The 15,285-nt window shown below is 36.1% G+C and overlaps 1 protein-coding gene across 2 annotated transcripts; it reads left to right on the top strand.

Moving 5' to 3' along the window:
- Positions 1-7,234: 7,234 nt before the first annotated feature.
- Positions 7,235-14,408, top strand: LOC132284723 (cellulose synthase-like protein D3). 2 transcript variants are annotated; one of them, XM_059786852.1, is made up of 5 exons: positions 7,235-7,418; positions 7,500-7,572; positions 8,520-9,398; positions 10,470-11,277; positions 12,397-14,408. In XM_059786852.1, the coding sequence occupies exons 3-5, from the start codon at positions 8,536-8,538 to the stop codon at positions 14,152-14,154; spliced, it is 3,429 nt and encodes a 1,142-aa protein (XP_059642835.1). In that variant the 5' UTR covers positions 7,235-7,418; positions 7,500-7,572; positions 8,520-8,535; the 3' UTR covers positions 14,155-14,408. The 2 variants fall into 2 exon arrangements, with proteins under 2 accessions (XP_059642835.1, XP_059642834.1); XM_059786851.1 differs by lacking the exons at positions 7,235-7,418; positions 7,500-7,572 and adding an exon at positions 7,598-8,154.
- The last annotated feature ends 877 nt before the right edge of the window (positions 14,409-15,285 follow it).

Below are 15,285 nucleotides of genomic sequence, written 5' to 3'. Positions count from 1 at the left end.
AACACATAAGTCATGGTGAATAAAAAATTCAACAAATAATAATCCCTAACCAATAAAGTAACAATATGCACAAACCCTAATCACAAAAAATAAAAAATTAATCAAATGATAATCCCTAAGCACAAAAAATAAAAATTTAAGCAAATAAAAATACCCAAGCAATAAAAAAAACAATTTGCACAAACTCTAAGCACAAAAAAAATTAATAAAAAAATTAATAATAATCAAATGACAATCCCTAAGCACAAAAAATAAAAAATTAAGCAAATAACAATATCTAAGCAATAAAATAACAATTTGCACAAACCCTAAGCACAAAAAATGAAATAATAATTAAATGAAAATCCCTAAGCACAGGAAATAAAAAATTAAGTAAATAACAATCCCTAAGCAATAAAATAACAATATACATAAACCCTAAGTACAAAAAATAAAAAAATAATCAAAAGACAATCCCTAAGCACAAAAAATAAAAAATTAAGCAAATAACAATACCTATACCTAAGCAATAAAATAACAATATGCATAAACCCTAATAGAGTAATGGAGCATTTTTTTTTTTCACTATTATTAAATATGTAGTAATGGAGCATATGAAGATAAATGCAGTAATGATCACATAGAAACAAACTGACATCAAATACAAGACATAGACCACAAGACATCAAACATTTCCCACAAGACATCAGTCTAAAAATGATGTAGGAAACAAACTGACATCAAACACAAGACATAGACCATTGTGTATCACTATACGAAGACATAAAAGTAAAAAAAAAAAAAAGACATGGACCACTGTCATTGACTATAAACTCTATTGTCAGTGGGGTCTATTTTCTTTAATCAACATAAAACCTACACCAAACATTTCCCAAGTTCTAAAAAATTGCATACATGTGTATTATATATACAAAAAAGAGAATTTTATACTAGGTCAAAACAGATTTTCAAAAACCCTAGAAATCAAATATTCGATTAGTACTAATTAACCCAAAAATATAACCATTAACATACAAAATGAAAAATAAGATACATTTAAAATCGACATAAAGACATAGAACAAAATCTAAACTTACAAATTTAGAGAACTTGTACAATCGAATCAAAGTTCCTGAAAACGACAGACCCAACAGGAAATACCACACGATGTAACGCACAATTGAAGAGAACAACAACACGATGTCGCGCACAATTGAACAGAACAAGAATACGATCAAAGTCTTCCACCCACAGTATGAAACCCTAAGTTCGTATCTACGCCTCCATCACTCTCTAACTCTCTGTGTGTCTCTCTCTCTAACATAATCAACTAAATGAGATTTTAGGGCAACTTATTTAATAGGGTAAAATTGGCATTTCACAATTAGTTTTCATTTTTTTATTTTTTTTTATATAATTTAATAAGTAAGGTCGTTTCGGTCATTTCAAATCAACAGTTGCCGGAAAGCTGATCCGGTGACTTCCAGGGGGGTATTTGCACACTTTGCCTAGTTAATGGGGGTATTTGCAAAAAATTGGATAGTTTAGGGGTTTTTTTGCACTTTTGCTTTTTTTTTTAACATAGTGTGAAAAAAAACAGAACTGTTGGTTTTGATTAAAAAACAAGTAAGTCTGTAAGATGACTCAATCATGTTTAACATGATAGTGAAAAGTTCGTAATATTTGGTGATTGAATAAAAATAAAATCAGATCATATATATATATATATATATATATATATATATATATATATAATGGTTGCATTTGTAAGTTTGTAACACGAAGATGTTCTCACTAGCCTTTGGGTTGTCATTATCACGCGATTGATATGATCAATGCGATGCAATAAATTGGATAACAATTAAAGCACAAACTTGTCTTTTTTATATTCTTAATCTTTTCTCGTTGTCCAAATGATGAATGTTTGGATAATTTCAAATTGTGGCGCCAGTTCGGCAATTATGGGCGTTTATGTCCATAAATTATTAAGCGATCTAGTTTAATTAAAACTCTTTTATTTTTTATTTTTTTATTTTTTATTTTAATGAATAAGAGTTCAATTGACTTTATAAGAAAAACAGGCATACGGCATCTACAAATACTGTCATAAACGCCGTACAAAGGCAAATAAATCACGAAGGAATAAAAGAAAAAATTGAAGAACAGACCTCCTATTTGTTGAGAAACAAGCCAAAACACATCAGTGGACCACCCAGGGAGAAGAACAGCAACGAGAATGACCCAAAAGTCAGGCTATGATACCCCTCGAATCCGAGACATGGGTTGATCAGGCCCAAGCCCAAACCCGAGGGAAATATCAGACAATTAATATATAAACGAACACAGAATATAAAAGATTTAAGAAATAAAGTAATAAGTTGGAAAGAAATTCTAATTATAAAAATCCTCAAATAATAAAGATTAAATAATCCAACTCCAAAACCTCCAAGAATACAACTCGGGAATCCATCTAGTGGACCCTTAAATAAAATCTCAGATGATAAGTAAACAACTAAAGATAAAAACCCAACTCTAAAACAAGGAATGAAATCTGACGTCGTCGGTAGAATGAATGACCGTCTCTGCTCAGCCTGATCAAGCCCCAAGACTGGAACCGTCCGGTACCTGAAAAATATAAGAGTAGGTCAGGCCCACGAACAAGTTCTAATCTAACTGAAATCTATACAGTAACCCGATACGCAGATACATCCTAGATATCTCACAATATCTATCTAGTCCACAAATACATATATATCCACACTAAGGGACATTCACTGATCTACAAAGAGGGTCTCAACCTGAATAGAAGGCAACATGCAAAAACGTACCCAAAGGTGGGCATGAGTACTTAGACCTAACAGGGTACACCCCAACCTTTCATATCCAGCTATGCATCCATTGCATATACGCGCCCTAACCAACGAGCCTGAGACTCAAGCTCATCTCGTGGTACCATAACCATATATTTAAATTCCGTCTAAAACCAGAGTATGTCATTCAATTGTTCATTGATTTGACATACCATTTATAATCTAGTTAGTCACTTAACTTATTCAGTTGATCTGACATAACTCCAAACATTAGCTACTCCATGTAGTCACTTAACTTACTCAGTTGATCTGACCTAAAAATAAGTAGGATTCAATTTTTACAATCCATTCCCTTATTCCAATAGGGTAAGTTTTAGCGTTTTGAGCTGAACCATCCCTAGTATGCCACCGTCCCATACCGGTGTATACAATCCACAACATCCAGATAATTGACATAATTTAATGTAATAATTCAGCAATTATAATCCAACACATAAATCCAGCTAATTGACAGAATTTAATATAATAATTCAACAATTATAATCCAATACATAAATCCAGATAATTGATAGAATTTAGTATAATAACTAAACAATTATAATCCAACACCTAATTTCATGTAATTGATAAAATATATTTTAATATTTATTTAATAAAAATCCGAGAGAAGCATAACAAAATTTAATATGTATAAGACCCTATTATGCATCCAAAATAAAATTAGAAATCCTACTCCAGTCATCTAAGTTGCTAAAATAAGTTTAAGCAACTAAATACTTTATATCCGTCATCAGTGTGCAACAATATTAAAACTTCCACACTGTGAATACCATTAGCATATAAAGATAAATTATGCACCATGGGTTCCAATATAGCATAAAATCATGTTTAGAGTCCATGCTACAGTCCGTTAAATTGTTAACACAAGATTAACCAATTTAATCATTCCTATCCATTAACAGCGTGCATAGTTGCTTATTTTTATACTGTTCATTCTATTTGCACCCTGGATCAAATTATGCAATTAGAGAGTTTAAAATCCCATGAAATTACTTTTAAAATCCTCAGTCCAGTCCTTGAAACAATCGAGAATACCAAACACGTCCAAAACAGTGCCCAAAACAGTTCCGGAACACGTCCAAACAAGGCCAAACAAGGGAGCCTGCTCTCAAAACCATAGAGTAGGCTTAATGCACCATGGAGCCGGTTCCCTAGCCCTTGGAGCCGGCTCTGTGAAGAGGGGAGCCGGCTCCCAACCTCCTAGAGCCGGCTCTCTCCCTCTTTAAGAGCACTGATCCCCTTTCAGCTCCGTTTCTAATCATCTACTTCGTCTCTGACCTCTTCCTACCCCTCTGTTCTTCCTTAAAACTGATCTTAACAGTCTAATATATATCCAGTATCATCCCAGCCCTTTGTTTATAACAGTGAGAATTAATACAACAATTAAAACAGCACCAGTTTGTATGCTTTAATACAGACGACAAACACCAAACTTGCAAGAATTGTTTCAGACAAATTTAAAATACGTACAGATGATCAAGTTAACATATATTACGCATACAAGATTCAATTAACATTCAATTAAACTCCTAGAGACTATTTAGGTATGCACAGAATACAGGCCAACGGGAGAGAGAAAGAAAAGAACTTTCCTGTGTGGTTTTGGAATCAAAACCTTGTCGCCGTCTTCCTAAGCTTTCCGACGACATCCGTTTACTGTCAACTCAACCTCCTACCTCTCAACCTTCCCTTCTCCTAGGTCCAATCTTTAATCCACAGCTGAAACCCTCACTGCAGTTGCTCTATTTTTTTCACAATCGGTCTCTGTTTCTCTCTATATCTTTGGTACGTGAATAGGGTTTTTCCAACTTTTTTTGCAGAATTATAACAGTATACTTATAGGCACAAAATAAAACCTAAGTCCAATCATTAACCTAAGACGGAAACCCTAATTAAACCCTAGTTAGCCAATACATGATATAAAAGAATAAAACCTAATTTTCACCTTAATAATTACAACTAATAAACTACCACACAAGCGTAAAATACAGAAAACAAATAATTAAAACAAAACCCAATTAACTCATTTAAATAACCTAGTAAACCATTTAAAACAATTAACACCAATTAATCTATTTAAAGCAAATAAAAATACAATTAAAAAACGATTAATCAATCAATTAAAATACACAGGCAAATCAATTAAAATAAATAGCAAATAAAACAATAAAAATGCAATAAAATAATTATTAAAATGCCGAGACTATCCTTTTAAAATTAGGGGTATTACACAGGCTATCATCAAGGCAACAACTTCAAGGCTGCATCCACAAGGCACCGCCGACTGGGAAAAAATCACCCAAACCCCGCACAAAAAGGCAGGGACACCAAAACTCGACATAAATCAGAGATCTAACCGGAGACAAAACAACAGATCCACACTGTCTAGCCAGAAACAAGCCAAATAGGAGCAGATCTAGCAAAACAATATCAAAAAGGCGTGAAACTCACCCACTGAGCGAACTTATTACAACACGCTGAGTTTATTAAACGATGGGAGGCAAGAATCGGCACCTCCCCACTTCCATGGAAGGGAGTGGGGAGCAAACAGGAGGGAGAAAATGAAAGGGAGGCGGCGGAAGTGTTAAAAAGAGGCGAGAGATAAAGTAGGGAGTTTTCTTCCAAAATTGAAATCTATAATGAATCCAACATTAGTCCTGAACCAATAACTAGCTGATGATGCAGTACAGATCTAATAATTTCTCTTTTATGTGACAAAACTTGCTCTTAAGTCATACATCTATAACTATGATGAACACTACACGGTTCACGCAAAGATATCAAAACAATGTCATTTGAGTGTGTTGGTGTGAACAAAACTTACATTGGGTTTCGTGTTGGTTCGTCCAAATGACACATGCGTACCTAGTCGTGCCACGTAATTTATTGCAATGGCAACATTAGTTCTAGCTAATCGCTCCATATCAATTTTATTCATATTTTTATTTGCATGTTGGGATCATTTACCTTCGGAGATGTGATAAATTCTCCATGATTGCATATGGTCACAGAGATGCAGTTCACGCGTCGCTTATAAATCGCACGACTGAAAACTGTTTCGAGGAATGTTACATTTGTGTAGCCGACCTCATTTGGTGTAATTGAATCCATATGCTCTATTCTATTTTGTTTTTTTCAACTTTGTTATGTTTTAAATTTTACCTTCCTAATTTTAGATTTTAATATCATAAGGCTTCGTTTGTTTGGATTTTGTATTTGATTGTTGTAAAATATTTATGAATATATATATATATATATACATTTATTTTTTTAACTTTCTTCTGTTACGCAAAGAACTAAGTCAAGGTTGAGGTCGAGTCTGAGTGTGACATGTAAAATAATTTATAAAAAATTGATGAATATATTATTTTTGTTAGTTTACTTTCTTCTGTTACACAAAGAACTAAGTCAAGGTTGAGGTCGAGTCTGAGTGTGACGTATAAAATAATTTATAAAAAATTGATGAATATATTATTTTTGTTAGTTTTTAATATATATATATATATATTTCCTTCTAAAAAATGACGTCGAAACACATGGAAAATTTAAAATGCAACACTTATAAAATATTTAAAATAAACATACACAATATTTTTACTCCGAAGATGCAATATCAATATAACATATTATATCTAGGCACCGATCTACAATGGGCTCAGTGGGGGCATCGGCCCCCACTGAAATTTTTGTTTTACACCTCTAAATTTATATTTTTTTACATTCGTGCCCATAAAATTTTGAAATTGTCCCCACTAAAATTATTTTTAAAAAAATCCTCTATATAAATTTGCTGAAATTTTTGTTTTACACCTCTAAATTTATATTTTTTTACATTCGTGCCCATAAAATTTTGAAATTGTCCCCACTAAAATTATTTTTAAAAAAATTCTCTATATAAATTTGCCCCCCTTTAAATTCATCCTTAATTATATCATCTTGTAATATTAAAACGCGTTAGAATGAGAATGCAAAACTTTTGGTAGTGTCGCATTCTCAAATTAATAATATTGTTTGGTGTTATATTTTGAATTGATTTGTGCAAAAAATTTTGAGAATGACCTAAAACTTCATTTGATTAGGTATACCAAATTATTAGTATATCCGCACACTCAATATGAATTGAACACACTTCATCCACATTTAAAAATTGACGGTGGGGATATATTTCAATTGTCCTCTTTTTTTTCTTTCAATTGTCGTTTTTTTTTTTTTTTTTTTTTTTTAGGTCGGTAGAACATTTTCTACTTTCTAGAAAAGTTTGATAAATGGAAAGTTCCACAGGTTTCAAATAGATTGTACCGCGTGGAAACACCGCCTCAACACCGCGTACGGAGAAGCAAAAGTCCGACCCCCTAAATTCCCCGAAAGAACCATTAAAATATTAAATCCACAAATTTCCGCCTCTTTCTCTCCGCTCTTTCTCTCTCTAAAGAAAACCAGCAGACAAAAACTACTAAAATAAGCCCTCACAAATTCTCTGTTTTCATTTTCAAATCTACCTTGTCCGAAAATATCTGGACCCATCAAATTTCTACAATTATCACTGTACAAAGTACCCTAAAAAGGAAGGTAATTAATCAATTATCTGCATTAATTACCATAACAGGGTCAAAATAAAACTTTGACTCTTTCTCTATTTCCACTCTGCAGACACACACGCATTACGCACACATATACTAGGGTTTTATATGTGGTATTGGAGAGCCGCCGGCGTTTGAAAAAGGTATGAGTTGGGGTGTGGGTTTGGCTTTGTTTGAACTTTGAAGTTGTCTGTTTTGAGGTCTGTACTCGGTCCCAGTCTCTGTTTTGAATTGTTAAGAGGACAGAGAAAGCGAGGTAGAGACAAGAGAGTGTCTGATATTATTACTATAATAGTAACAATTAGGAAATGGGTTTGTTCTAATCTTTTTGAAAAATTAGGGACTTGGTCATAACTCTCACGTTTTATAGCTATGAAAGCTAAGACATAGTTGTGAAGCACATATAGACAGATATTTATGTGAATATTATAAGTGTATCCAATTTGAATGTTTCTTTCACAGTTCACACATGACCTTAGAAGCCGTTTCGCTTCATTTGTTTTATTATACTCGTTGATGTGAAGAGGAGTATTGACAATTGGAGACATATTTATTTATAATATATATAACGCATATATAGACATATTTGTGGAGAACTGTCTCTGGATATATACATCTGACACTTTCTTGGTTTTTGGTACTATTTGGGGTCTCTGGATAGATGGGTTTTGGATATGCTGTTTGATGCTCTCCATTACTGTTGTGCTTTTTATCTCAAATTATAGGTACCCTTTTGTGATTGCTTTACTTTTGAACAATTTGGTTGCATATTGGTGGGAATAATTCAGATTTTGGGTTCAAAACCAGCTCTTTTTAGATACCTAGAGAGAGAATTTGTGGTGGGGAGAGAGAGCTTTCATGGTTTTTGTTCTTTTGGTCTGCCACTAGATGTGTTGATTTTTTAATCTCTCTTTTGCATTTGAATTACTCAATGTCAAATTATTTTAAGAGAGAACACCATCTTTTAGAGAGAGAGATTGGGGATAAGAGTTTGATTTTTTTTTTTTTTTACATATATTATCTGAGGTTGCTGTAACAGAATTTTGCTAATTGGGCTTCTCTGTTGTTCTTTTCCTTTGCAAAATTTCAGGTTCTTCTGATACACAATGTCTAGGAGAAATTTCAATATGATGGCTTCAACTTCTTTCAATGGATCGGATACACAGCAGGACAGTGCTTCAGTTCCTCCAACAGTGACCTTTGCAAGGAGGACTTCATCGGGCCGGTACGTAAATTATTCCCGAGATGATCTGGATAGTGAAATTGGCAGTGGTGAGTTTGTGAACTACACAGTTCACATACCTCCAACACCTGACAACCAACCAATGGATGCTTCTATCTCACAGAGGGTTGAAGAGCAATATGTGTCGAATTCGCTGTTTACTGGTGGGTTTAACAGTGTCACTCGTGCCCATTTGATGGATAAGGTGATTGAGTCCGAAATCAGCCATCCCCAAATGGCAGGCGCGAAAGGGTCTTCTTGTTTAATACCGGGTTGTGATGGGAAGGTCATGTGCAATGAGAGGGGTGAAGATATTCTCCCGTGTGAGTGTGACTTCAAGATTTGCAGGGATTGTTATGTTGATGCTGTGAGAACTGGTGATGGGATTTGCCCCGGTTGTAAAGAGCCTTATAAGGCTACAGATTTGGATGAGAATGCGGTGGAAAATGGACGGCCTCTACCTTTGCCATCGAATGTTGGGATGTCGAAGATGGAAAGGAGGTTGTCATTGATGAAATCGACGAAGCCATCGTTGATGAAGAGCCAGACAGGAGACTTTGATCAGAACCGGTGGTTGTTTGAGACAAAGGGGACTTATGGTTATGGGAATGCTATATGGCCAAAGGACGGGGGATTTGGGAATGAAGAAAATGATGGGACTAGTGAGCCTTCAGAACTTCTCAATAAGCCATGGCGGCCCCTCACTCGCAAGCTGAAAATACCTGCGGCAATTATCAGCCCATATCGGTATGATCATCGTAGTGATTTGATCTTGTTTATGTCATTGATTTTGGTTGATTATATTCCTATACTTTGTTTTAAAAAATATAGACATGAATATCCCACATATGTTTCTATATAGTTTTGGATGTGTTCTTTCTGAGTCAGCACCTTGCTGTAATACTTGGCATGATTTAGATTCGTGAAGGAAGGGTTTTGGTAGCAGTGCATTAAAGAAAATTATGACATTAAACATGTATGGAAAGATAGGTTTTGTTTTGTTTTTGTTGCCATCAAATGGATTTTTTTTAATGCTGTTTGGACTGAAACATGTAAGGATTTAGAACTGATGTTGCAAATAAAGTCCCTGGTATAATTGACATATCCTCCATTACATGAACAATGTAATATGAGGCTCATATCCATATGAGATGTAACAGTGTATAATGACACCCCATGGAAGCTATTTGTTGCTAGCTGGATTGTTGAATATATGAACCACGGTATAAGAGAGAATCTTGACATAATGATTTATGCAGGTTTTTACTTAAAAGATTACAGTTTTAAACCTCATCATGCGGCATACTTGTCTGATTAGACTTTCTTTTCAATTGTAGGATCCTTGGTACTGATTATTTTGATAATTTATTATGTACAATTAGGCCTATTCAAATGTGTACAAGGATGGTTACATTATTGTGGATGGGGTCGGTTAAGGATCCAACAGTTTCACGTTGTTACAGTTCCTCATTTGAGTTATCTAACATCAATGAACGTTTGGAATCAGTAATGGTATCCTTGCTCTGCCAAAATTGTTTTCATTTATGTTACATTTTTTGTTGTAGCAGTTAAGAGTGTCTCAGCTTAAGTTACATGTACTATAAATTTAAGTTTAATCTGATATAAACGGATTTTTTACTTCTCTGCTAAGAAGTAATAGACTTGTTTAGAACAGATTTAACCAGTCACCGAATAGTTTCACCCAATTCTGAATTATTTATGTATGCTTCTCTATTGTGTTTCTGAGCTTTCCCATTCATTGTCAATTTGTCATGCTACTCCATAGCAATATCATAATTTGCAAGCTGATACATGCAGGCTCCTAATCTTTGTTCGGATAGTTGTTCTGGGATTATTTCTTGTATGGAGGGTCAGCCACCCTAATAATGACGCTATATGGCTATGGTTTATGTCTATAGTCTGTGAGATTTGGTTTGCCTTCTCTTGGCTACTCGATCAGCTTCCCAAGCTCAACCCTATCAATCGTGCTACCGATCTTAATGTTTTGAAAGAGAAGTTTGAAACGAGAGGTCCCCACAACCCCACTGGGAAGTCAGATCTTCCAGGTGTAGATATCTTTGTTTCTACTGCAGATCCTGAGAAAGAGCCACCTCTTGTCACTGCAAACACCATTCTTTCAATTCTTGCTGCTGATTATCCTGTTGAAAAGCTTTCTTGTTATGTTTCTGATGATGGAGGCGCCCTTCTAACATTTGAGGCCATGGCGGAAGCTGCAAGTTTTGCAAACTTGTGGGTTCCATTTTGCAGAAAGCATGATATTGAGCCTAGGAACCCAGAATCTTATTTCAACTTGAAGAGAGATCCTTATAAGAATAAAGTTCGTCAAGATTTTGTAAAGGATCGGAGACGGGTAAAACGTGAGTATGATGAGTTCAAGGTCCGGATAAATGGCCTTCCTGATTCGATTCGGCGTCGTTCAGATGCATATAATGCCCGGGAGGAAATCAAGGCTATGAAGCTGCAGAAAGAGAATGGCATGAATGAACCATTGGAAAGCCGGAAGATCCCCAAAGCTACATGGATGGCAGATGGGACACATTGGCCTGGCACTTGGACAGTTACTGCTCCTGAACACACTAGGGGTGATCATGCTGGAATCATACAGGTACTAATTCATAAAAAAATTCTCCCTAATCAAGTGCTTTGATGAAATCACAGTACTAAATCGAATAGTTTAGGCTAGTTTGATAAGGGGTTTGACCCTTCCATTTGAACTTGATCATGCAGAAACCATACAGATGCTAGTTTAGGGAACAATTATTTGTAATTGGAACTTCTGACAAATGTCTCATGATATTGAATCGTAAGATGGTTTGGCAAAGATTTAATCCTTTCATCGTAATCACAATTTCCCCTCATTGGGGGGACTTGAACACTCGACCTTCAACTTGAAAAGTAGAGGAGATCCTACTAGAGTTAAGCTATTGCTGGTGATTGTTTATTTTTTTATTTTTCATCTCCTCTCCATATTTAAACTATTAAGGTTTTTCCCCCCCGTTCTATAGTCTGTTGATTTTTCAAAACCGTTGAATCTGATTAATTATATGAATACTGTAATTATATGTATGGCACCCTATATGTTTACATGTATACCACGGATATACATTTTTCTTATAAGACATGCCTTCCAAAAACTTTTTTGCTGTCAATTTTTAATTATATCTTCTGAAAAGTCAATTATTGTTTTAAATACGAGTCATGGTTGATCTCTCTTGAAGCTCTACTTTCTGTCAGATTATAAGATCAAATCAGATTCAACTTATCAAAAAAAAAAAAGATCAAATCAGATTCAAATTATTCCCAGAAGGAACAAATTATAAGTACTCCCCAAACTAGTGACCTTATTCCTTTATAGGACTACGGTTAATTGTCTGATTACAAATAGGATGCACATGGACTGAACCAGCAACCATATCAAGCTGCACTTCAACCTTTCCTATGATTACCTTAGTCAGCCTAAGGAATTTCATGTACATTTGTAAACCACTCTCCGTTAGTGGTGTTTTCACGTTCTTTAATATTTATTTGCTTTCTTGTCACATCTCACTGGCTTTATTGTACATTTTATTTATTTGTTTATTTATTTATAATTGTATGTAGTTCTTGTGGTTTACAATTCCATGGCACCATCTGAAATGTTTGCAAACTTAATCCAGCAGAACTTGTATTGTTTTTCCTGTGAATTTCATTCAGCTGACTAGCAACCTGTCTCTACCAACTGCAGGTGATGTTGAAGCCACCTAGTGATGAACCGCTTCATGGCACAGCTGATGATTCTAATCCTATAGATCTAACAGAAGTTGACATGCGGCTTCCTTTGCTCGTTTATGTTTCTCGTGAAAAGCGCCCTGGATATGATCACAACAAGAAAGCTGGGGCTATGAATGCCTTGGTTCGAGCCTCAGCCATCATGTCTAATGGCCCTTTTATTCTCAACCTTGATTGTGACCACTACATTTACAATTCCGAGGCATTAAGAGAAGGGATGTGTTTTATGATGGACCGTGGCGGAGACCGCATTTGTTATGTCCAGTTTCCTCAGAGATTTGAAGGAATTGACCCATCTGATCGCTATGCCAATCACAACACAGTTTTCTTTGATGTTAACATGCGTGCCCTTGATGGCCTTCAGGGTCCAGTTTATGTTGGTACTGGTTGCCTCTTTCGCAGGATTGCCCTTTATGGTTTTGACCCTCCTCGATCAAAAGAATACCATCCAGGTTGCTGCAGTTGTTGCTTTGGTCGTCGCAAAAAACGTGCAACTGTTGCTTCTGGCCCTGAAGAGAGCAGATCACTTAGAATGGGTGATTCTGATGACGAGGAAATGAACATGTCTCTCTTCCCTAAAAAGTTTGGAAACTCATCTTTTCTTGTTGATTCGATTCCGGTGGCAGAATTTCAAGGCCGACCACTAGCTGATCACCCTGCTGTAAAGAATGGACGGCCTCCTGGTGCTCTTGTCATTCCCAGGGAGCTTCTTGATGCATCTACAGTTGCTGAAGCAATTAGTGTCATCTCATGCTGGTATGAAGATAAAACTGAATGGGGCGGTCGGGTTGGATGGATTTATGGTTCTGTTACTGAAGATGTGGTGACAGGGTATAGGATGCACAATCGTGGATGGAGGTCTGTTTATTGTGTCACAAAGAGGGATGCTTTCCGTGGGACGGCGCCAATCAATCTGACTGATCGGCTCCACCAGGTCCTCCGGTGGGCCACTGGTTCTGTTGAGATATTCTTCTCTCGGAACAATGCCCTTTTGGCTAGTCCTAAGATGAAGATATTGCAGAGGATTGCTTACCTCAATGTTGGTATCTACCCCTTCACTTCCTTTTTTCTCATTGTTTACTGCTTCCTTCCAGCACTTTCCCTCTTCTCGGGTCAGTTCATTGTCCAGACCCTTAACGTAACCTTCCTCATATACCTCCTCGGTATCACCTTGACTCTTTGCATGCTAGCTGTGCTTGAGATCAAGTGGTCTGGCGTATCTCTAGAAGAATGGTGGCGAAATGAGCAATTTTGGCTAATTGGTGGCACGAGTGCCCATCTTGCTGCTGTGCTCCAGGGTCTACTAAAAGTGGTTGCTGGTATTGAAATATCATTTACTTTGACCTCAAAATCTGCTGGTGACGACATTGATGATGAATTTGCTGATCTCTATATACTCAAATGGACATCCCTCATGATACCGCCAATCACAATCATGATGACTAACTTGATTGCAATAGCCGTTGGGGTTAGCCGTACAATATATAGCACCATACCACAGTGGAGCAAATTGTTAGGAGGGGTGTTCTTCAGCTTTTGGGTCTTGGCTCATCTCTACCCTTTCGCGAAAGGGCTTATGGGAAGGCGTGGGAGGACACCCACAATTGTGTTCGTTTGGTCAGGACTTATTGCAATCACCATTTCCCTCCTGTGGGTTGCAATCGACCCGCCATCAGGTACTAACCAAATTGGAGGATCATTCCAGTTCCCATGATTTTTTTTTCAGTCTCTAGTCAGGTAATCTCATTCTTGATTCCCCATACATATTGAAGTTTAATTGGGTTTCGAGTTTTAGCTGTCTTTCACCAGCAATTTGTAACATAAGTGGGCTAGACCTCGAGTGGGATATTCAATTCATTCTTGTTGTTGATCCACAATTTTTTGTTTATAGTGTTTAGATCAAAATGAGTTGCATATATTCTTTGTAATTTAGAGACATTGCAGTAAAATTCATTCATTTCATTTCATTTACGCTCTTCCGAGTTTTTGTACAGATATCCAAACGTTCACATAATGTTGGAAAGCAACCTGGGCCTTCTATGCCTTGGATTTTTTCCATGGCCAGCTCAACTTTACCCTTGAGGCACCCAATCCAGACTGAATTTTATAATTACTTAAAAATCACAGATTAGAGGCAGCAATTGAATTTGGGTTTGGAATTGATTATGTTTCCGCATTGATGGAATGATTTTGATCTCAATCTATATCCAGCTTGTTCAGTGGTTCCATTGGAAGCAGCCTTGCTCAGTAGCTGTCTTCTATTGGACCTCAAAGCAATTTCGAGATCCATGTTACAATTTTTGTTGAGGTTAACGGTCATAATGCTTTATGTATATTACACTCACCTCTCCTCTGGTTGGGATTTATTACACTTATCTACCATTTATTTTGGATAATTACAGTTGCCTCCTCCTAGTTACATGTGATGTTTGTAACAAACCAACTAATATGGTCAACATTGATGTGTTGGATTTTCCAGCTTCATATAACAAATCTCTCTTTCAAATTGTAAAGACACTTTTGTCCAATGCTGCTTGTGCACACACTCAGCCTCTCTCCGAGACTACGCCCAGATCGTTACGCCTTTCGTGCGGGTCGGAACTAAAGAAAATTAGATTGATGAAAATGCCATGAGATAGGGGTATAATTGTCTTTTTGCACAAGTATTGAGCAAAAGTGTCTTCCCTGCAATTTGAAGGCATATTTGCCATATGAAGCTAAAAAACTTGCCAACATTGACCATTATTGGGTAATAATGGTAGGGGTTGGTTTGTTACACATTCAAAACATGAGAAAGTTTACAATACCCAAGAGGTACCGTACCCCCGGGCTTCTTGTTGAATCA

The sequence above is a fragment of the Cornus florida genome, unplaced genomic scaffold (genome assembly GCF_030987335.1).
Source record: "Cornus florida cultivar Cherokee Brave unplaced genomic scaffold, ASM3098733v1 CherokeeBrave_3.0.0_Hap2_Chr11, whole genome shotgun sequence".
Classification (NCBI taxonomy): Eukaryota; Viridiplantae; Streptophyta; class Magnoliopsida; order Cornales; family Cornaceae; genus Cornus; species Cornus florida.
This window is presented reverse-complemented; position numbering and strand designations above follow the sequence as displayed.